General features: G+C 50.0%; 1 protein-coding gene across 34 annotated transcripts in view; it reads left to right on the forward strand.

The window, feature by feature from the left end:
* The window catches only part of SCRIB (scribble planar cell polarity protein), a 234,812-nt gene that overhangs the window by 137,644 nt on the left and 73,270 nt on the right, over positions 1-23,898 (forward strand). For 15 of the 34 annotated variants that reach the window (XM_050939290.1, XM_050939297.1, XM_050939304.1 and 12 more), the window contains 3 exons: positions 20,131-20,181; positions 20,654-20,695; positions 22,845-22,973. The exons of 3 other annotated variants lie outside the window; for them this stretch is intronic. In XM_050939290.1, the coding sequence (XP_050795247.1) occupies positions 20,131-20,181; positions 20,654-20,695; positions 22,845-22,973 (222 nt within the window). Of the gene's footprint in view, positions 1-4,094; positions 4,423-20,130; positions 20,182-20,653; positions 20,696-22,844; positions 22,974-23,332; positions 23,457-23,898 lie in introns of those variants that run through there. 16 more of the 34 variants (XM_050939306.1, XM_050939307.1, XM_050939317.1 and 13 more) reach the window with 9 other exon arrangements.

The raw sequence follows: 23,898 nt of genomic DNA on the forward strand, positions 1-23,898 counted from the left end.
ACTCAAGGTAATACATTTAGCCTGCGTGACGTTCAGCTCGCAGCTACGTGACAAGGTGGTCAGAGTACTCATGGACAACACCACTGCGATGTTTTATATCAACAGGCAAGGCGGGGCAAGGTCCTCGGCCCTCTGCCAGGAAGCCTCAGCCTCTGAGAGTTTTGTATAGCCCACGACATCTCCCTGAAGGCTTTCCACCTGCCAGGTGCCAACAACACGCAGGCCGATTGCTTGAGAAGGGTTTTCTCCTCCCAACACAAGTGGTTACTTCACCCGGAGGTCACTCATCAACTCTTCTGGGCACTCCCCAAGTGACCCGACAGAACCGCCATTGCCATAGGTTCTGCTCCGGGGGTAGGGGAGAACCTGATCTCGGATGCCTTCCTCCTGTCATGGTCGGGTCAACTCCCTTACGCTTTCCCCCCGTTTCCTCTCATTGCCAAGGTCCTGGAGAAGGTAAAAACGGACAAGGCACCCATCCTTTTGATCACCCCAGCGTGGTCCCGACAGCATTGGTACAGGACCCTCGTAGGCTTACTCGTGGCCCCTCCCTGGTCGTTGCCGCTCTGCTCAGACCTACTCTTCCAGGACCAAGGCCACCGCCTCCACGCCAATCTGCCCAGCCTCCATCTGACAATGTGGCTGATCAGTGGCTAGATGTGGAGGAGAGAATGTATTCAGAGGGGGTCAGGCATGTCCTCAAAAGTAGGAAGCCATCCACGCACCGAGCCTACCTGGCAAAGTGGTCCCGATTCTCCAGGTGGGTGGGCGAGCGGGGTGTTTCCCCAACATCTGCCCCACTCCAACTTATCCTTGAATACCTGCTTCACCTTAGAACTCAAGACCTAGCCTCTTCCTCTGTCAGGGTGCACCTGGCTGCTATTTCGGTGTTCCATCCGTTGGTCCAGGGCTGCTCGGTTTTCTCCCATGCCATGAACAGGAGCCAGATTGGTCCTTCCCTTATGATAGGACCCGTATCCCTCAGTGGGATCTAAATTTGGTACTATCCTGCCTTACGGGGCTCCCATTTGAACCCTTGGCCACAGGCTTGTGGTCTTACCTTTCCTGGATGGTAGCCTTCCTCGTGGCCATCACGTCAGCCCGGCAGGTCTTGGAGCTCAGGGCCCTGACCTGCGACTCCCCCGTACACTGTCTTTCACAAGGACAAGGTTCAGCTCCGCCCACACCCTGCATTCCTCCCTAAGGTGGTCTCCGTCTTTCACATGAGACAGGACATCTTCTTACCTGTCCTCTGCCCTAAGCCGCATACCTCTAACGAGGAACGCCACCTCCATGCACTTGACGTGCGCAGGGCTGTGGCCTTTTATTTGGGCCGGACTAAGCTGTTCCACAGGTCTTCGCAACTCTTTGTTGCTTCGGCCGAGCGCATGAGGGGCCAACCGATCTCCACCCAGAGGCTTTCCCAGTGGATTACATCGTGCATCCGGACATGCTACAACCTAGCAGGGGTTCCCACACCACCTATTGTAAGGGCTCACTCGACAAGGGCTCAGGCCTCAACAGCTGCTGTTGTGGCCCATGTCCCTATCCAGGACATCTCTAGAGCCGCTACCCGGTCCTCAGTACACACGTTCCCATCACGCTATGCGATCGTCTCCCACACCAGGGATGATGCCATTTTCGGGAGGGCTGTGCTCCAGCCAGAGAATCTGTGAACTCCTACCCACCTCCATCAGACATAGCTTGTAATCACCTACTGTGGAATATGCATGAGCAAGCACTCGAAAGGACAATTACCTGTTCCTTAACTGGCATTCTTCGAGATGTGTTGCTCAGGTGTATTCCACATCCTTCCCTCCTTCCCCACTGTCGGAGTTGGTCCAGCAAGAAGGAACTGAGGGTGGGGGGAGCATGCGGCTCCCCTTAGAGCGCGCTATAGCAGTGCCACTCCAGAGGTCGCAGCAGCGCTCCCCCTAGGGGTACTGCTGAGGGAAAAACTTCCAGCACTAGTGTACATGGCGAGCATGCACACCTGCGACATGAGCAACATCTCGAAGAACGCCAGTTACGGAACAGGTAACTGTCCTTTTGAATACCAATGTTAGTTTTGCCACCTCTGGACTTATGGACAGACCCTCTGAATGTTTGTTTGGGGGTTCCTTTTGTTCCCCCACAACCAACACTACAGTAGTCACGGATGCATTGTCCCTGTGATGGGAGGTGTGCATGGGGTCCCTGCAGACTCAGTCTGTGGTCTTCTCAAGATCTGAAAACTCATAAATGTCAGGAAATTGCAAGCTGTCCATCTAGCCTTTTCAGCCTTCCTTCCCACATAGTGAGGGAAAAATCTGCTGGTGGTAACAGACTACACAGCAACTATGTTTTAAGTAAACTGACAAGGAGGATCACATTCAACTTACCAATGCCAATAGGTGATTCGCCTGTGAGGGTTTTGCATAGCCAATTGAGCCCAGGTTTGTTGATGGATGCATTCCTGCTATCCTGGAAAAACTCCTTTCTGTATGCCATCCCTCTGATTCCGTTACTGCCCAGAGTCTTGTCCAAGACCATGCTCACCTCATACTTACAGCACCAGCCTGGCCTTGGCAACACTGGTATTTGACCCTACTAATCTTGTCAGTCAGACCTCCACTATCTTTCCCATTGGCTCTAGATGTGATTTCCCAGGGCCATGGGTTCCTACTTCACCCCAGTCTGCAAGTCCTTCACTTCATAGTGTGGATACTTCATAATTAACACTGTTGGAAAGGGCATGCTCTAAAGATGTACAGAAAGCATGCTGAATAGTAGAAAATCTTCAGCTAGTAGAAAACTTTCAGCTACTTACCTGGAAAAATGGAAGTGTTTTTCCATGTGGTCCTCACAGAAGTGTTTTTCTCCAGAGCAGGATTCCATCAATCGTGTATTGGCTCAAACCCATCAAAGCCTGGCAGTTAATTCTATCACAGCACATTTGGCAGCTATTTCTGCATTTCACCTCTTGTGGATAATGGATCTCTTTTTCCCAACCCCCTTCACCACTGGATTTCTAAAGGGATCAGATAGATTATACTCACAGATGCAAGAACCTATTCCCCAGTGGCATCTGGCCTGGTGTTGGCAAAATTAATGGGGCCACCTTTTGAACCTCTTGAAACTTGCTTCCTTATTCAGCTCTCTATGAAAGTGTCATTTTTAATTATGATAACTTGGGTGAGGAAGGTGGGTGATTTGAAAGCATTAGTGTCAGAGCCTTCATATGTGATTTTTCAGAAGGATAAAATCTTTCTTCACCCTCACCTGAAGTTCCTGAAAAGGATGATATTCAATTTTTACATTAACCAGGAAATCTATTTTCCAACTTACTTCCTGAAGTCTCACACTCAGAAAGATGAGGAGAACCTTCATTATTTAATTTTGAGAAGAGCTTTAGCCTTCTACCTGGACCACACTAAATTTTTTCGGTCCTCAACACAGTTGTTTATTGCAGTTGCAGACAGAATGAAAGGCCAGATGGTTTCCACTCAGAGGATTTCCTCATGCATTTCTTCATGCATTTGTTTATGGTACCACTTGGCAAATGTGACTCCACCAGCTAGAGTGCTGGCCCATTGACTGGAGCAAATGCCTATTCGGGAAATTTGCAAAGCAGCAACTTCATCATCAGTCCACACCTTTGCTACTTGTTATGCCATTTCCCATCAATCCAGGAATGATGCTACTTTCAGATGAGTTATTCTCCATTCACATGCTGACCTCCAGGATAATCTGCTTGTGAGACGTGCAATCACCCAAAGAAGAAACAACGGTTCTTCTTCAAGTGCTGGTCCCTATGTGTATTCCACATGTGGGGATATGCATGCACACCATGCGCCCAAGTCCAGGGATTTTAACAAGCAGTGTCCATTGGCCTACACATGCACAATTGATCTTATGCTCCCAAGTGAGGGTATGAAAGGGAGTATGGGTCGACGCCCCCTCACTTCCTTCTTACCACCTCATGGCCTGAGTCAGAATCCAGTGTCTTCTCCTGCTTCAGCCTTTCAGAAGACCTGTAAATAAAATAGTAAATAGTTATTCTTTTAGCTTGGTACAGTTAATTTTTGTATACTTAGTGTAGTTTGTTTCCCCAGCCCGGGAACTGCCTCTCTGTGACCAGGGGTATGCCTAGAGTCCCAGGCTTCAAAAACTGCATTTCTTGCCCTTGATCCTTTGTCAGTGATGAACACCAATGCTGCCTCTACTGTCTTGGTGAGACACACATTTCGGTGAAGTGCAGCATTTGTCACTCGTTGCCACTGAGAATGCACGAAGCCTGTGAGCTTTGCCATAGAAAACTCTTAATGGAGAAGGCCATGAGGCCCCTCTCTGATCTGGGCCAGGGAGACCCACCCTGAACATCAGCCTCACCAAAGGAGCAGCATGTCTCCAAGCAACTGCTTAGGCGAGGAGCCCTTTGTTTCTAAGCCCAAAGATATTGCAGGTGTAATGGCGTGGGATTCACTCCTGCAGCGCCTCCTGCTGGTCATCTTGAAAATTAGCTCTCCAGCCTCCGGAGTGCCCTCTGCAGGCTGGTGTCCTGCTGCCACTTGGCCCCGTGTCCCTCCCAGACAACCTTTTCTCTGGGTGCTGCCCCCAGGCAGTACCCCTACAGTTTCTGTGGCTCTCCCCACTCAGGGGAACCCCCACCCACTATCCCCACCTCTCCTCAGTATTTGGCTACTGCCAGTCACCATTTAGCCCCCGCTCACTGGGGCAGACTGCAGTGTCTCAGCCATTCATCATAGGCAAGGGGGGTTTGTACCTGCTGCCTCAGCCTACCCATGGGCTGCTCTCTGCAACCCCAGTACCCAATTGGCCTTAGACTAGGCCGCAGCCTGGGGTTTTCCAGGCCGGAGCTCCCCAGCTCCCTCCGCCTTCCCCTAGTCCTGCTACCCCCAGGTACCTTCTCAACTCCCTAGCAGCCAGGCCATTCTCCCTCTACAAACAGAGAGAGTATCAGTGCTCCTGGCTCAAAGCCTTTTTATAGGAGCCTGCTATGGTCTGTTTGGGGCATGGCTCCCAGCTGTGCCTACTTCCCCAAACAGCCTGGGAGCTGCTTGCCCTAGCCACAGCCCTCTGCTTGGCTGTTCTAAGCCCCTCAGGGCAGAAGCGGGTGACCACCCCACTACAGCAGGGCTTCTCTCCATGAGAGCAGGGAACACTCTTGTGGGCATAAGGACAAATCCTCAATGAGGGAAATTATTAGTTAAATTGAAGAAGATGGGGATTAATATGAGAATTGAAAAGTGAATAAGGAACTGGTTAAAGGGGTGAGTACATTGGGTCATGCTGAAAGGTGAACTGGCAGGCTGGAGGGACATTACAAGTGGCATTTCTCAGGGATCGGTCTTGAGACCAATCTTATTTAACATTTTTGGTACTAACCTTGGCACAAAAAGTGGGAATGTGCTAATAAAATTTGTGTGTGACACAAAGTTGGGAGGTATTGCCAATAGGGAGGAGGACAGGAATATCATAGAAGATCTGGATGACCTTGTAAACTGGATTGATAGAAATGGGGTGAAATTTAATACAAAGTGCATGATCATGCATTTAGGGACTAACAACAAATGGGGACTTATCAGTTGCAAGTGACAGAGGAGAAGAAAGACCTGAGTGTATTGACTGATCACAGTATGACTATGAGCTGTCAATGTGATGTGGCAATGAAAAAGTCTAATGCAGTCCTAGGATTCATCAGGTGAGATATTTCCAATAGAGACGGGGAAGTGTTAGTACCATTATACAAGGCACTGGTGAGACCTCATCTGGAATACTGTGTGAATTCTAGTCTCTCATGTTTAAGAAAAATGAATTCAAACTGGAACAGGTGCAACGAAGGGTTACTAGGATGATCCGAGGAATGGAAAATCTACCTTATGAGAGGAGACTCAAAGAGCTTGACTTGTTTAGCCTAACCAAAAGAAGGCTGAGGGCATATATGATTGCTCTCTATAAATGCATCAGAGGGATAAATACCAGGGAGGCAGAGGAGTTATTTAAGTTAAGCGCCAGTATGGACACAAGAACAAATGGCTATAAACTGGCCATCAACAAGTTTAGGCTTGAAATTAGATGAAGGTTTCTAAGAGTGAAGTTCTGGAGCAGCCTTCCAAGAGGAGCAGTGGGGCACAAAACCTAACTGGCTTCAAGACCGAGCTTGATAAGTTTATGGAGGGGATGGTATGATGAGACTGCCTACAATGGCATGTGGTCCATCAGCAACTGCTGGTAGCAAAAATCCCCAGTGGCTAGGGATGAGACACTAGATGATTGCAAAGAATTCTTTCCCAGGTATCTGCCTGGTGTGTCTTGCTCACATGCTCAGGGTTTAACTGATCACCATATTGGGGTTGAGAAGGAATTTTCCCATAAGTTAGATTGGCTGAGACCCTTGGGGGTTTTTGCCTTCCTTTGCAGCATGGGGTGTAGGTCATTTGCAGGTATCAACTAGTAAATGGTGAATTCTCTGTAACTTGAAGTCTTTAAACCATGATTTGAGGACTTCAGTAACTCATCCAGAGGTTAGGGCATATTTCAGGAGTGAGTGAGGTACTGTGGCCTGCAGAGTGCAGGAGATCAGACTAGATGATCACGATGGTCCCTTCTGACTTTAAAGTCTATGAGGTCTGTTCATAAGAGACAGTTCTTCCCCAAGCCCATCAAAAAAAAAAAATTAGGCTGGAGGGTAAAGACCTTAGGAAGAAGGATGTGCTGGTTCCATTGGTGACTTTGGTACTGAAGCATAAGGACCATAGTCCACCAGTTCCACCCACAAGTGCTGCTCCAGATTCTACAGTACTGAAGCATCTGCCCAAAGAGCACACCACAACCAGGGATGCACCAGTACTGTTGGTACCATCGGAACTCCCTGCACACTGGGGTACACAGAGACCTACACAACACCAGAGGATATCTTCCTGCCCTACCTGCAGTCCCTCCTCTTCTCTGTCCTAGCCCTCCTGAGGGATATTACTACATGGAAGATGATACTGCTTCTGTGTCCCAGGAGCCATCTCACTTACAATCATAAGCCAGGATTGCCTGAGTACCAATGGCTCCACCATTCCAACAGGAGCAATTTTCAGATTTGGACAAATCTGAGGAGCCAGTCCCTCCTTTATCGCCATGGAGAGAGCCAAGCCTCGACAGGTGATCCAGGACTCTTAGTCTCTACCCTTATGGACACAACCTCCCTATCCAGCACCATTAAGGCGCCACTCCAGGGGGCTCCACAGCCGACCCACCAGGTGTTGCTAGGGTAAAAATTCTCCAATGATCGTGTATGCAGCGCATGCACACCTAATTGGAATGGATATGAGCAACACATCTTAAAGAACAACAGTTGCAAAGGTGAGTAACGGTCTTTTACCAGTCCCTGCTAGCTAAATAGGACTTTAATAACTACTTTAGGCTGGAGCGTTTCAGGATAAACTTTCCTCTGAGGATGGAGCCCAGCTCCTCTCCCTTCTAGAGAAAGACAAGTTGGTAGCAAAAATGGCACTTCAGGCTGCAGCTGATGCAGCAGATACAGCATCCAGAAGCTTGGCCCCTGATACTATTATGGGGAGGATTTGTGGTTGTAAACCTCTCTCTTCAAGAGGGATGTGGTTCGTGGCTATCATCACAAAGTACACATATTTTCATATAGATATTCACCCCTCCCACAAGAGGTTCCTATAGTTTACAGTGGGCTGGGAGCATTTCCAATTTTGAGTCCTCCCCTTTGGACTAGTAATGGCACCCAGAGTGATTATGAAAGTTTTCTCCAAGGTAGTGGCCCAGATGAGCCATCAGGGCTACATAGTGTTTCCATATCTTGAAGAATGGCTCCTGGTAGGTCACTCTGTCAGGAGGGCTGGTTGGCTATTTAGTTCCTTATTCAAAGTCTTGCAGCCGTGTGGGTTCATACAAACAGAGAAAAGTCTGTTTTATCCCCGACGAGGACAATAAACTTTATTAACAGGGCTCTGTTTCTGCAAGAGCCTTCTTCCTTTCAGAAAGGTTTCAAACTATGCACAACCTAATTCTTTGATTTCCCGCAGACCGAGGACTACAGTGTAAATGTGCCTATTGCTTCTAGGTCATATGGCACACCCTTTGCCATGCTTCATCTACATTGCCTGCAGGCCTGGCTCAATTTGGTCCACTTGCCCAACAAATCACATCAACTCCAAGGTGACCATTCCTACCAGGATCACCTCCTTCTTCTTCGAGTGCTTGCTCATATCCATTCCAATTAGGTGTGCGCGCGCTGCGTGCACGTTCGTCGGAAGATTTTTACCCTAGCAACACCCGGCGGGTCGGCAGGGCGCCCCCTGGTGTGGCGGCACTGTGGCACCGGATATATATCCCTGCCAACCCGTCCGCTCCTCAGTTCCTTCTTACCGCCCATGTCGGTCGTTGGAACAGTGGAGCGCAGCTTAGCTGATCTCCACTTCCCTAGCTGTTCACCGTTCTAGTACTTATTGTATATATAGTTGTATAGTTATAGTTGTAGTTTATACTTTATTAACCTTTATTAACGTAGTTAGTGTATATACTTAGAGAGTTGGGGATTAGCCCCTTCCCCTCTCCCGGTGCCCAGGCCCATGCCTGGTTCACCGGGCTTCAAACTGTGCTCAGCCTGCCACCGGCCGATGCCAACAGGAGACCCCCACGACTCCTGCCTAAAGTGCTTAAAGTGCCATCTCACAGATAAGTGCCGGATTTGTAAATCGTTTAAGCCACGGACAAAAAAGGAGCGAGACTTTCGCCTTAAGTAGCTCCTAATGGAGGCGGGCCTTACTCCTCCAGCCTCGGCACTGAGTGCCGATAGTCCGCGCCAGGGAGAAGTGCCTCCTCGGCACCAGAGACCACCGGCACAGCCAAGACGCCCCGGCACTAGCCGTCACCAGCACAGAAGACAGCCCGTCACCACTCCCTCTCCCCGCGTGCCAAGAAGGCCAAGGCTCCTGTGGCTCCAATACCCGTGCCGCAGTCAGAGCATCAGCCAAGACTGAGTCGCCCGGCACCAACAACTGCCGCGGCACCGGCGATCCCGCCACTGTTGATTCCGGCCATGCAAGAGCCCTCGAGTCCGGTGCATGACAGCTCCCCGGCACATGCCGTGGTAGAGCTTCTCTTTCCCACTATGCCAGAGACCTTTTCAACGGCGAGGGAACTCATTGCTCTAACGGAGCCCACCCTCCCTCAACCCCTGGCACCGCCGGTGCGGGTTGTTGCGTCAGCGGGGAAGCCGGCCCTGGTCAGGCCACCTTCCATCGACGCCACAGGCAGGCACCACTCGAGGTCGAGGTCTCGCCTGCGTTCCCGATCTCACCGCCGGTCCTGGTCCAGGCACCGCTCGCAGTCCCAGTACTGGTCCCCTTCTCGGTACCGGTCGTACTTGCAGCACCGCTCAGGATCCCGCTCCCCGGACTGGTACTCCAGACGGTGGTCCAGCTCCCGGCACCGTTCTCGCCGCAGCCGCTCTCGCCACCGAGCTTCACGATCCCGGTCGACCTCCCGGCACCGAGCTGGTCGCAGGTCCCGGTCAACCTCTCGGCACCGGGACGACTCCCGGTACCGCTCTCTGGCACGTCATGACGTATGGTACCCTGCGCATGGGGCCCCTCCTCATGTGCACTCTGCTCCGCCATGGCCATCACGGCACCCATCTGAGTCTTCGCACGCTGACAGCGCCATGTATGGGGACTCAGACCCGCAGAGCCATCTCCTTCAGGAGGCTCAGGGCACGGAACAAGCGCCTCAGTGGTCCTTCTGAATGCCTTGGGCATATCATCAGGCCCAAGGCGAGCGTACAGTACCATCTCGTTCGGCCCTGTCGGAACACCGAGCACCAGAGGCCACTGTTAGCTGCCCTCCTCCAGCGGGTACAGACGACTCAGCTCTGGCGCCGGACCCTCAGGTGTTCCCGGACCCTGAAGTTCCTCAAGAACAGGAGTCATTGCATGATCCAGTCGTGCCGGGCCTGTCTTCCTCCTTATCACCAAACGAGGCAGTGGCTGGTACCACCTCATCGGGCCCGCCCCCGATTGACCTCCGAGCCCACCAGGACCTTCTAAGACGAGTCGCCTTAAATATCAACCTCCAAGTGGAGGACGTCCCGGAGGTGGAAGACCCGATCATAGACATATTGTCAGCAGATGCGCCAACTCGCGTGGCTTTGCCATTCATACGGTCTATCCAAGCCAAAGCAGACACCATTTGGCAATCTCCGGCATCTATCCCTCCTACGGCCAGAGGCGTGGAGAGGAAGTACATGGTACCCTCTAAAGGGTACGAGTATTTATATACCATGCTCTCTGGTCGTTCAATCTGTGAATGAGAGAGAGCGCCATGGCCAACAAGCTCCTGCCCCAAAATCGCAGGAGGCTAGAAGGATGGATCTATTAGGCCGTAAAGTCTACTCCGCTGGAGGCCTCCAACTGTGAGTGGCCAACCAACAGGCCCTACTCAGCAGATACAATTATAACACCTGGCAGTCGGTGGGTAAATTCGTTGAACTAGTCTCACAGGACTCCCACCCAGAATTCTAAGCCCTTCTGGAGAAGGGGAAGAAAGTGGCACGGACTTCCCTGCAGGCCTCGCTCGACGCTGCTGATTCGGCGGCCAGAACCATGGCCTCGGGCATTACAATGAGGAGAATATCATGGTTGCAGGTCTCGGGTCTATCCCCCGAACTGCAACACACTATTCAGGACCTTCTGTTTGAGGGACAGGGCCTTTTCTCTCAGAAAACGGACCTTAGACTCCAGAGTCTCAAAGACAATCGAGTCATAATGCGTTCCCTCGGGATGCATACTCCACAAACCCAAAGATGGTCCTTCCGTACCCAGCCTCAGCGCTCTTATCCCCCGCCCAGGCCACAACAAGACCTTAACAGGAGGCATGGTTGCGGGAACCGCAGGAGACAATCGGGTTCCCAAGGGGGCCAGAATAACGCTCCCGCCAAACCATCAGCAGGACCAAAATAGAACTTTTGAAGGTGCACCCGAGAGCAGAGCACCAGTCCTTTCCCAGGATCCTCTTCAGTTCTCCAACTGCCTTTCCTCTTTCCTCCCTGCATGGGCCCAATTAACCTCAGACCATTGGGTCCTACGCACGGTGGAATTTGGATACTGCCTTCAATTTGTTTCGCCCCCTCCCTCCCACCCGCCCTCCCCATCCCTCTTCAGGGACCCCTCTCATGAGCAATTCCTCTGGCAGGAGGTTTGCACGCCCCTCTCAATTGGAGCTATAGAGGAGGTGCCGGAGGAGTTCAGGGGCAAGGGATTTTACTCCCGATATTTCCTAATTCCCAAGGCAAAAGGAGGTCTCCATCCCATCCTAGACCTGTGCGGTCTCAACGTCTTTCTGAAGAAGTTGAAGTTCCGCATGGTGTCATTGGGGACCATCATCCCATCCTTGGAGCTGGGAGACTGGTACGCTGCTCTCAACATGAAGGATGCATACTTCACATCTCAATTTACCCTCCGCACAGACAGTACCTATGGTTTATGGTGCACCACCAGCATTTTCAGTTTGCGGTCCTTCCGTTTGGCCTCTCCACCGCCCCGCGCGTATTTACAAAGTGCATGGCGGTAGTGGCCACCTTTCTCCGTCGTCGGCGCATAAACGTCTTTCCTTACCTAGAGGACTGGCTGGTTCGCAGGACATCCGAGGCCCAAGTCACCAGGGATATGGCCGCCATCACGAGCCTATTCGAGCGGTTGGGCCTCATGATCAATCTAGAGAAGTCCACTCTGGTGCCCACTCAAAGAATAGAATTCATTGGGGCCATTCTAGACTCCAAGCTTGCAACAGCCTCCCTTCCGTTACCCCAGTTTCGGATGCTAGTCTCGGCCATAGAAAGCCTTCAAACTTTCCCAGCGACCTCGGCCCGTACCTGCCTCAGCCTTCTCGGTCACATGGCTGCGTGCACTTTTGTAACCAAGCACGCCAAACTACGCCTGCGTCCCCTCCAAGCCTGGCTTGCCTCAGTTTACCGTCCAGGCAGGGACTCCATAGACATGGTCGTCACCGTTCCTCAAACCATCTTAGGCTCCCTCAACTGGTGGCTAACGCCTTCCCTGGTGTGCGCAGGGATGCCATTCCAACCGAGACAACCCTCAGTGTCCCTAACAACGGACACCTCGTCTCTTGGCTGGGGGGCACACCTAGGCCATCGCCGCACGCAAGGCCTCTGGTCAGCTCAAGAGCTGTCCTTACACATAAACGTCCAGGAGCTGAGAGCAGTCCGCCTCGCCTGCCAGACGTTCCAACAACATCTACAGGGCCGTTGTGTTCTAGTGCTTACGGACAACACAACAGCAATGCATTACATCAACAAGCAGGGCGGGACTCGATCCTCCCCCCTTTGTCAGGAGGCGATCTAACTGTGAGAATTTTGTATAGCCCACTCTATAGACCTTGTAGCGTCCTTCCTCCCAGGAGTCCGGAATACTCTGGCAGACCATCTCAGCAGATCCTTTCTCGCCCACGAGTGGTCGCTTCGCCCGGACATTGTTCACTCCATCTTCCAGAAGTGGGGCTTTCCCCACATAGACCTGTTCGCTTCCTGCAACAGCAGGAAGTGTCAGAGGTTCTGCTCCTTCCAGGGTCTCGCCCCGGGCTCAATATCGGACGCCTTCCTAATCTCTTGGGCGAACCACCTGCTTTATGCCTTTCCACCCTTCCCGATGGTGCACAGGGTTCTCGTAAAGCTTCGCAGGGACAGGGCTCGACTGATTTTGATAGCCCCTGCGGGGCCCCAGCAACACTGGTACACCACGTTACTGGACCACTCGATAGCCGACCCGATCCCCCTGCCCCTCCGTCAGGACCTGATAACGCAGGACCACGGCAGGCTTCTCCACCCAGACCTGCAATCCCTCCACTTGACGGCGTGGCTCCTGCAAGGTTAACCCGATCGGAATTGCGCTGCTCTGCCCCAGTACAAGAGGTACTCCTGGGTAGCAGGAAACCCTCTACCCGGTCTACTTACTTAGCCAAGTGGAAACGATTCTCTTGCTGGTGTCTCACGCAGGATGTTGCACCTACGGAGGTTTCCATCCCCACTATTTTGGATTACCTCTGGCATCTCAAACAACAGGGCCTCGCAATCTCATCCTTGCGAGTACACTTAGCAGCTATCTCTACTTTCCACCCCGGTGAAGGCGTTTACTCCGTCTTCTCCCACCCTATGGTTTCGAGGTTCCTCAAAGGCCTGGAGCGTCTATTTCCTCTTGTGGGACGCCCCGCCCCTTCCTGGGACCTCAATTTAGTTCTAACGAAATTTACATCCCCCCCGTTCGAGCCATTGGCAACCTGCTCGCTCTTATATTTGTCAAGGAAGACTGCCTTCCTGGTAGCCATTACATCGGCTAGGAGAGTCTCTGAGCTTCGGGCTCTGATGGTGGACCCACCATACACGGTGTTCCACAAGGACAAGGTCCAGCTACGCCCACATCCAGCATTCCTCCCTAAAGTAGTCTCGGCCTTTCATCTCAACCAGGACATATTCCTCCCGGTCTTCTTCCCCAAACCGCATGCATCACGTACGGAGCAGAAGTTACATTCGCTTGATGTCCGTAGGGCGCTCGCCTTCTATATTGACCGTACAAGGCCCTTCCGCAAAACGCCCCAACTTTTTGTTGCAGTGGCGGACCGGATAAAAGGCCAGGCCGTCTCTACCCAGAGGATTTCGTCCTGGATAACAGCGTGCATTCGGGCGTGCTACGATCTTGCTCACGCCTCTCCGGGTCATATTACCGCACATTTGACCAGGGCTCAGGCCTCATCAGCCGCCCTCTTAGCTCGAGTACCTATTCAGGAGATATGCCGAGCAGCTTCATGGTCTTCGGTACACACCTTTACATCCCATTATGCCCTGGTCCAACAATCAGAGACGATGCAGCCTTCGGCTTAACAGTCTTGCATTCTGCAGTTTCTCACTCCGACCCCACTGCCTAGGTAAGGCTTGGGATTCACCTAATTGGAATGGATATGAGCAAGCACTCGAAGAAGAAAAGACGTTTACTCACCTTCGTAACTGTTGTTCTTCGAGATGTGTTGCTCATATCCATTCCAAAACCCGCCCTCCTTCCCCACTGTCGGAGTAGCTGGCAAGAAGGAACTGAGGGGTGGACGGGTCGGCAGGGGTATATATCCAGTGCCATAGCGGCGCCACACCAGGGGGCGCCCTGCCGACCCGCCGGGTGTTGCTAGGGTAAAAATCTTTCGAGGAACGTGCATGCGGCGCGCACACACCTAATTGAAATGGATATGAGCAACACATCTCGAAGAACAACAGTTACAAAGGGAGTAACCGTCTTTTCTTCGTTTGGTGATCAAACCAAGGCAAGTTATGACTGGAAGTTCCCTTTTCCACTGCCACTGTCACCATTGTAACCAATGCATCCGTTCTGAGGTGAGGCACCCACCTGAACAGTCACACTGTTCAGGGCATATGGACCCCACAGGAGGCCAGACTATATATCAACATCCTGAAGCTGTGGGTACTCATCCTTGCATGCAAGGCCTTCCTCCCACTCATTCTCTCCATCCACCTCCAAATGATGTCAGATAGTATCACCACCGTGGTCTACATAAACAAACAGGGAGGAGCAAGATCTCTCTCACATGTCTGGAGGCAGTCAGGCTTTGGAACTGGTGCATCAGACATAACATCGCAATCCAGACAGCATGTCTCCCGGGAGTTCACAACTCCTTAGCAGACAACCTCAGCAGATGCTTCTCAGTGGACCACGAGTGGGAAATACATGACTCTATACTTACAGACATTTTCATGCAGTGGGGCGCAACGTCTATGGAACCTCTTTGCATCACAGTCAAACAAAAAACTTCCCCTGTATTGTTCCAGAGGAGCCACACCCTGCAACTCCCAAGGCTATACTTTCCTATTACTGTGGATGAGTGGTTTCAGATATGCCTTTCCTCCCATCCTGCTGCATACACATATGCTGAGAAAAATATGTCATGATAAGGCCAATGTCGTTCTCCTAGCACCCTAATGGCCCAGATAGTTTTGGTTTCCAGAGCTTTTGTCAATGTTAGCCCACCCTCCAATCAAAATCCACCCCTTCTCAGAAGTCTTGATGCAGGGCCAAACACCTCAACCCAGGTTCTCTCCAGCTCATGGCCTGGTGTTTGGATGGGCCTTGGAAGTAGAGTGCTCTTGTTCATCCCCTGTCAAGGCTATACTTACCCACAGTAGAAAAGAATTGACCAGAACCTGTTATTTGGCTAAATGGAAACACTTCTCCACCTAGGTGCAGCACAATCAGTCTCAGCCAGTATCTTCAAGCATCCTGTATCATTTTAGATTACCTCCTGTCGCAAAATAACACTGATATCGTGATCACCTCATTACAAGTGCACCTAGCAGCCATTCATGCCTGCCTTCCTCCCTCCAGCAGACTAGTACTCTGTCTTTAGCCACCCAACTATGACGTGGTTCATGAAGGGCCTCATCAAGGCCTTCCCGCCAGTCATTAAACCAGTACCACTATGGAATATTAGCTGTGTGCTGTCAAAACTTTCTAGACCTCTCAGCGATATTCCATGTCCCACCTATCCAGGAAGGTGGTGTTTCTAGTGGCCATCACTTCAGCCAAGAGGATCAGTGAACTGGGACCCCTCATAATGGACCCCCCACCCTTGCAATATGTCACAAGGATAAAATACCTCTTCACCTTCACTGTAAATTTCTACCAAAGATCATCTCCAATTTCCATCTTAACCAGTTTATTCACTTACCTGTTCTTTTTCCAAATCCCCACACTTCTCCTGAAGAGAAGAGACTTCAGTCCCTCGACATCAGGCATGCACTGTCTTTTTACCTGCCAAGAACCAAGCCCATCTCATCCTCTCATTATTTTGCCCACCGATTAGGCCTAGTTTCCAACACTCCAATTTTGGTTCATTGGTTTCTGGTTCCGCACTTTTCTAGTTTAGCAGGCATGATCTTAACACGGTCCTTGAATTATATCAGGTAGGGTGACCAGATAGCGAGTGTGAAAAATCAGGACGGGGTGGAGGGCAACAGGCGCCTATGTAAGCCCCAAATATTGGGACTGTCCCTATAAAATCAGGACATCTGGTCTCCCTCAGTAGACCTTTTGGTCTGTACTAATTTAGTCTGTCTGTCTCCCTGTTGCAACTTTTCTCATTGTGACAATGCTGCCCATGGGAGCCAGCTGAGGTCACTCAATTAGGGTGAACTGCAAACAAAACAGGGCAGACAAACTCCAAATGCTGGTGGATATTCCAATACTTAGTTTACCAAGCCAGCACAGAACAGCTTCCATAGTACCTCACTGATTACTCAGAAGTCCAAACAACGCAGTTCCCTTAAATATCAGAGGGGTAGCCATGTTAGTCTGGATCTGTAAAAGCAGCAAAGAATCCTGCGGCACCTTATAGACACGTTTTGGAGCATGAGCTTTCGTGGGTGAATACCCACTTCCTCAGATGCATACGTCTGTTAGTCTATAAGGTGCCACAGGATTCTTTGCTGCTTTTACAGTTCCCTTAAAGTATCCAACCTCAGGCCTCCATCCAGACACACATGTCAAACGTATGATGATAATTACTGAAAATCTTATTTCATCATATAAAAGAAAAGGTTTTTCCAATCCCAAAGGATCAGCCACATACCCAGGCCCAGTTATAACTTAGGTCTTGACCAAAATACATGCTTATAGCCAATTCTTATTAACTAAACTAAAATTTATTGAAAAAAGAAAAGAGATAGAGTTCGTTAAAAGATCAATATACATACAGATTTGAATTCAATCCTTGAGGTTCAGATACATAGCAGAGATGAGCTTATAGTTGCCAAAAGTCCTTTTAGAAATAGTCCATAGGTTATAGTCCAATGTCCATATTCAGGGTGACTCCAGTCATTGACTGGGGATCTCAATCCTTATGGCTTAAGGTTTCCCCCTCAGAAACGCAAAGCAGATCTGAGATGAAGAAGGATCATGTCCCAGGGTTCTTATGCATTTCCAGCAGCCTTTTGGCCTGAGAAAACAGTAGGCTTAACTCTCCTTCTCCCAAACATCCTGGCAATTAGCACAGGGTAATTTACCCATTAAACAGTTCAGATACAGGTTACCACAACCTTCAAAGAGACATATAGACAATAATACTATTTCCCTCAAGAGTCTTCCTAAATGTTAATATTCCCTTTTTGATCTTTGAATCAAAGCTATAGCAATAGGCAAGACTTGTTTGCTTATATCACAAGACCTGAGCAAACATCTACCCTTTTACCTCTAACAATACAGACTTGCATTTCAAAGCTCTATTCATTTACATATCTTCCTAAGCAGTCTCTGAAGTTCGGCCATTGGTCAGGTCAGTCTGTGAGTTAATTAACTCTTTCTGACCCTGTCACCTTTCAGTTAGATATTATAATACACTCATAACGTCACACTCATCAACACTAATTATAGATTATGATGCTTTCAAACTTTCATGTACTTTTACAGTTGAGTTTACAATTAGAATAAATTTGTAGGTCCAATTATCACAACAAAGTTGAGTGGGAAGAAGAATTTACCTCATCCAGTGCACTAGAGGTCCCAATAACAACTATGTGACTATAACGAGACAATCACTACTCTCTTAAATGAATTCACATAGGAAAATGATAAAAGACAAAAACACCATATCACCCCTGAGCGAACTTTTTTCACAAAGCTATCATTCCATATCTGACCTCTTAGTCCTCATCCTCAAAGGAAACCTGTGCAACACCTTCAAAAGACAAGTCTGAGACATTAAATTCATTTCTTTGTTAGACACTAAAAATCATGGACTCAATAAAAACACTAGATTTATGGCTTGTTACAACAACCTATGATCCACTAAGCCTCCTCTGCACTACAGCTGTAGAGGTGTTAACTGCACACTTCATTTTGTGATCTCTTACAACATGGTCACTTCTTATCTTGCAGATCTGAATAATTATAGAAGTATAAGCTTATTACCAGTATAGGGAGAAATCATGATGAAAGCAATTGTCAACAGATTAAAACCAGTTTTAGAAGAAGTAGTAGGTGAGGAACAGTGTGGCTTCAGACCAGGCCAAAGTTGCATTGATGAGATATTCACATGCCATCAGTTGATGTAAAAAAAGTGAGAACGGAGATTGAAAAGGTTTGCTATTTTCATTGACTTCACAAAGGCATTTGATTTGGTTTGGAGGGAAGCCTTATAGAAAGCAGTTAAAATCATATGGAGTTCCAGATAGGATAAGTGCAATTATAAAAATTATGTATGAAAACTCCTGTAGTGCTGTACAGATTGGTGCAATATTGAACAACTGGTTCATGTCAAAGTTTGGTGTACAGTAAGCAGATATGGAATCACAGTCACTTTTCATCATATTCTTAAACTGGACATTCAGAATGGTATACAAGTTGAAGGGCATGATGTTGGGTGATCTAGAATTGAGCTTTTTACCTTATGCAGATACCATATAACTAGCAGACATGCTTGAATGAATGATGGTACTCTTATCTGCCTTGGAAGATTGGGGTGGTTGACTTGGACTTCATATAAATGGAAAAATGGGGAAGCTGATAGCGATGAGTACAAATAAGCTGTTAGGAAATACAGACAATTGACATTCTGATGTTTAAAACAATTAGCACAACAAAATCAATGTGGCCTATATTAAATGGATTAAAATCTGGTTAATGGATAGTTCACAAAAAGTAATTATACCAAAGGAATTGTTATCAAAGCAGATGTTTTAATGGGCTCTCACTGTGGTCTATTCTTGACCCAGTGCTATTCACTGTCACTATCAATGATATGGAAGAAAAAATAAAATCATTGCTAATAAAATTTGCAGATGATCCAAAAATTGGTGGTGTGGTAAATAATGGTGGGGACAGGTCGCTTATATAGACCAGTCTGGATCACTTGGTAAGGTGGGCTCATTTGAACAACGTGTTTTATTATAGCTAAATGCAAGATCATATATCTAAGAACAAAGAATGTAGGACTTACAAGATGTGGACTATATCCTGAAATGCAGTGACACTGAAAAGTACTTAGTGCAATGCTGTAGTTAAAATGGTGAATGTGATCCTCAGATATGCAAGCTGGGAATTAACAAGTGGGAGTAGGAAGGTGGTATTATCTTTTTATTTGGCATTAGTGAAACCATTACCGGATACGGTGTCCATTTCTGGTGTCCACACTTCAAAAAGGATGTAGAAAAACTGGAACGAGTTCTGAAAAGAGCTACAAGAACGATTCAGGGTCTGGAAAAAACTGCCTTGTAGTGAGAGATTAAAGAAAAATCTATTTAGTTTATCCAAGAGAAAGTGAAGAAGTGACTTGATCATGCTTTACAAATACCTACATGAGGAAGGGATTTCTGATAGTGGTATGGCTCTTCAGTCTGGCTAGAAAAGATGGCTCTTCAAACTGGCTAAAAAAATCCGTATCCATTAGCTGGAAGCTGATGCTAGACAAATTCAGATTAGAAATAAATTGCAAATTTTTAACAGTGAAGATAATTAACCATTGGATCAACTTACTTAGTTGATGCAGGAGTCACTGTGCGGGATTCTTTTGTCTGTCGTAGACAGGAGACCAAACTAGATAATCATAATCATCCCTTCTGGCCTTCAGCTGTGTGCATCTCTTAATGTAAAAGACACACTCTAGTTCAATCAGAACTTACTGGACTCGAAGGAATCCCTGGCTGAAGTTCTCTGGCCTGTGCTATGCAGAAGGTCAGACTAGGTGATCATAATGGTCCCTTCTGATAACTCCTGTGATCCTTTGGCAGGGGAGAAGCCAGCAAAGCCTCCCCTCACTGCACGTGGTGGGTGGAGGCAGTGAGGAAGGGGTTGTTCCCTGCTGAGAAGCAGGTGCTGAGTCCTTTCTCTGTGGCAGGTGAGGAGCAGTTGGGCTGGGGGCTCCTCTCTCTGCCATGGGTTAGAAAAGGCTGAGCATGCTGACAGTGAGGCTTGAGGAAAGAGAGTTTCAGCTCTGGGGAAAGGGGTGCTTGTCTCTGCCTTCCCTGCAGGAACCCTGGTGTCTTCAGTGTTTCTCTGGTTTTCTCCCCTCTCGGTTCTCCCTGATGCTGCCCCTCTCCAGCCACCTGCAGCCCTTCGGCCTGCTCACCTGTCAGGCAGGGAGACTCGCTTTGTAAGTGCCTCTTGGTGTGCAGTGTGTGCTGCTGCTCTTAGCACGTTCCTTGGCTCCACTGTCTCATGGACTTGGTGTTTGCTGAGACCTGTGCTGTGGGGAGCAGTTGTTGGGCCAGGGCCCCAAGGGGATAGAAGCTGCTCCCCCTCTGCTCCTTTCTGCTAGCTGCTGCTGGGCTGGTGTCTGTGAGTGCTTCATGGCAGAAAAGCTGTGGTGTCAATTGCTTTGCTCAAACTCAGTAACAAGCTATGAGAGCATGGAGTGTTAAGCCAGGGCTAGGACAGGCTATGCTGTGGTGGCACTGGGGGTTGGTGCCATGGGCTGAACAGAGTGAGAACTCCAGGCCACTCCCTGCACATGACAGGAGGAGCTGGGGAGGGTAGATTGAGAGTTCTGGTATTACTCTCAAATTGGGCAGGATGACCCAGGGGACTCCAGCTAGGACTCTCAATTTACATTCTCTTGTTTTCAGGCTTCCATAAACTTCATCCCACCGCAAGATGACAGCAAATCAGTAAGTGCTTCTGCCCTCAGACCTCTCATTCTTCTTCCTTTGCACACTCGTGACTGCCAGGCCTCACACCTCCCTCCTTCACATGCTGCTCACTGCAAGACTGCAGACTCTCTTTTCCTAACACACTGCTCACTGCCAGGCTTCCCCTCGCCTTTCCTTGCACTCTGCTCATTGCCAGGCCTCCCCTCACCTTTCCTCGCACTCTTCTTACTGCCAGACCTCCCCTTGCCTTTCCTCGCACTCTGCTCACTGCCAGACCTCCCCTCGCCTTTCCTCGCACTGCTCACTGCCAGGCCTCCCCTCGCCTTTCCTCGCACTGCTCACTGCCAGGCCTCCCCTCGCCTTTCCTCGCACTGCTCACTGCCAGGCCTCCCCTCGCCTTTCCTCGCAATGCTCACTGCCAGGCCTCCCCTCGCCTTTCCTCGCAATGCTCACTGCCAGGCCTCCCCTCGCCTTTCCTCGCACTGCTCACTGCCAGGCCTCCCCTCGCCTTTCCTCGCACTGCTCACTGCCAGGCCTCCCCTCGCCTTTCCTCGCACTGCTCACTGCCAGGCCTCCCCTCGCCTTTCCTCGCACTGCTCACTGCCAGGCCTCCCCTCGCCTTTCCTCGCACTGCTCACTGCCAGGCCTCCCCTCGCCTTTCCTCGCACTCTGCTCACTGCCAGGCCTCCCCTCGCCTTTCCTCGCACTCTGCTCACTGCCAGGCCTCCCCTCGCCTTTCCTCGCACTCTGCTCACTGCCAGGCCTCCCCTCGCCTTTCCTCGCACTCTGCTCACTGCCAGGCCTCCCCTCGCCTTTCCTCGCACTCTGCTCACTGCCAGGCCTCCCCTCGCCTTTCCTCGCACTCTGCTCACTGCCAGGCCTCCCCTCGCCTTTCCTCGCACTCTGCTCACTGCCAGGCCTCCCCTCGCCTTTCCTCGCACTCTGCTCACTGCCAGGCCTCCCCTCGCCTTTCCTCGCACTCTGCTCACTGCCAGGCCTCCCCTCGCCTTTCCTCGCACTCTGCTCACTGCCAGGCCTCCCCTCGCCTTTCCTCGCACTCTGCTCACTGCTAGGACTCACCCTCTCCTTTCCTCACACTGTGATCCCTGCCAAGTTTGCACTCTGCTCACTCCCACGCCTCACCCTCTCCCTTCCTCACACTCTGCTCACTCCCAGGCCTCTCATTTTTCTTTCCTCACACTCTGCTCACCACCAAGCCTTGCACTCTCTTTCCTTGGCACTCTGCTCACTGCCAGGCCTCACACTCTCCTTTCCTCACATACTGCTCACTGCCAGGTCTTGCCCTCTGCTTTCCGTACATTCTGTTTACTGCCAGGCCACACACTCTCCTTTCCTTGCACGCTGTTCACTGCCAGGCCTCACATTTGCACAAATGCACAAAGGCTTATTTTTTTTCCCTTTTCTCAAAATTCAATGTGAATATTCCACAGCCTTGCTCCCTCTGGTACTTGCTCTGGTGGCTCTCATTCCTGTGGTGGATGCTCTCTTCCACTCGCTTACTTGCTTCTCTGCTACCCCTCTCTCCAGTGTCTCACATTTGTTCATCTCCCCAAAACACCCCGGAGGAACCGACTGTAGTCTTAGTCTCAACACTCCACTCCCCTCTTACATCCCAGCTTCTGCCCCAGTCTGCCACTGGAGCCCTCGGTGCTTGCTCATCCTTTTCTCTCTCACCCCTGACAACACCAGGCACTAGCTGCTGTTTGTCACCTGCATCTCCTATTTATGACTCTCACATTCTCCCCAGGCTTTTACGTACTTACACTTCGCTCCTGCACCTCTGGAAGCTGTCTGCTTGCACTGTAGACTTGTGCTTGTTCCCTGGGCTTGTGTGGAGCCACGAGGCCCTGCCGTGACCTTATTGCGTGTCTAGTTCTGCACATCTTGATCCTGGGGTGTTGACTGGTGCTTGATAGCTGCTGTTGCTCTCCCTCCCACATATCAATGGAGGCTATTGATAAGGTGCCTTTATCCCTTTCACAGCCTGCTGCCTCTGACTGGGTTGGCAGTGTGGCAGACAAGTTGCACCCAAGAGTTTCAAACAGGATCTGCTCCCCTCTTTTCCATGTCCTAACTTTTCTTGTCTCTCTTTTCTGTCTCTTGTCCTTTACTCTGCCTTTTCCCTGTTGTGTGGTGTGGGCACAAGCAGACCAAGCCGGGCGTCATTCAGCCTCTTTCCCGGGTGCGACAAAATGCTGCCCCACCTAGTTCGGAGGGCAGGGATAGCCCCAACCCCTTCCAGCAACCTGAGTCATGCTCCAGTGTCCAGAACTCTGTAAGTGGCCTGCAGTTCCTTCTCACTGAGCTGAGTCAGCCTGTTCCTGGTGGTTGTTGTGCCATCTTTCCTGGCAGGCAAGCTACACACACCCTCCTAGTGATTCCCATTGGGTTTAAAGGGAATTTGTCCATTATGCACCCAAATGCCAACCAACCCTCTCTGGTCCCTGCAGGAGCTCTCTGCACTATCTGAAAGGCACTGGAGTGCTGGGTGCTCCGCAGTCTTGTGTACATTGGAATTTGCCCTTGTTACAGCCATCTTTGGCTAACCACCAGTGATGCTAACCTGATGAGAACCCAGAAAAGATAGACAGAGTCCTGATTTGCACCAGTTCTGCTTACTCTGGTTTCAAACAGGGTGAGCAACACAGTGGACCATGGTGGCTTTGTTTGTCTGTGCCAGGATTTGCATCAGTGCAGCTGCACCGGTGGCTGAAATCCCCAGTGCAGATAGAGTCTCAGACTTTCATTTACTTATAAGGTACTACATTCTCTTGATGTATAAAGCCCTTCAGATCTTTTGTCCTGTCATTATCCCACACACCAAGGCAACAGCCTACAGCTTCTTGCTGTTGCCTAGCTGTGTGGCTCTGCCCCCCTCGCTGGGGAGCACTGCGCCATTGCTGATTTGCAGAATGATTGCTTGCACATTGGCAATTGCTATAAGATGGCATCAGGAGCAGAGGAATCTCTGCTGGTCTCTGGCCTGGACATTAGGGGCCCAGACACGGGGTTTCTGTGCCCTGGCAAGAATTACCACACAAGAACACTGGTCCACTTGCAGCATGGAAATAGGCCAATGGTCCTGTTACTCGTTTTTACAGTGCCTGTGTGGCACTATTGAAAACCTAGAGAGAGACCCAGCCTGCCTCAAAGAGTCACATTATGAATTGGTCAGACATCCCTGTCTGGGCCCCAATGAG

Source organism: Gopherus flavomarginatus, chromosome 2 (genome assembly GCF_025201925.1).
Source record: "Gopherus flavomarginatus isolate rGopFla2 chromosome 2, rGopFla2.mat.asm, whole genome shotgun sequence".
Taxonomy (NCBI): Eukaryota; Metazoa; Chordata; order Testudines; family Testudinidae; genus Gopherus; species Gopherus flavomarginatus.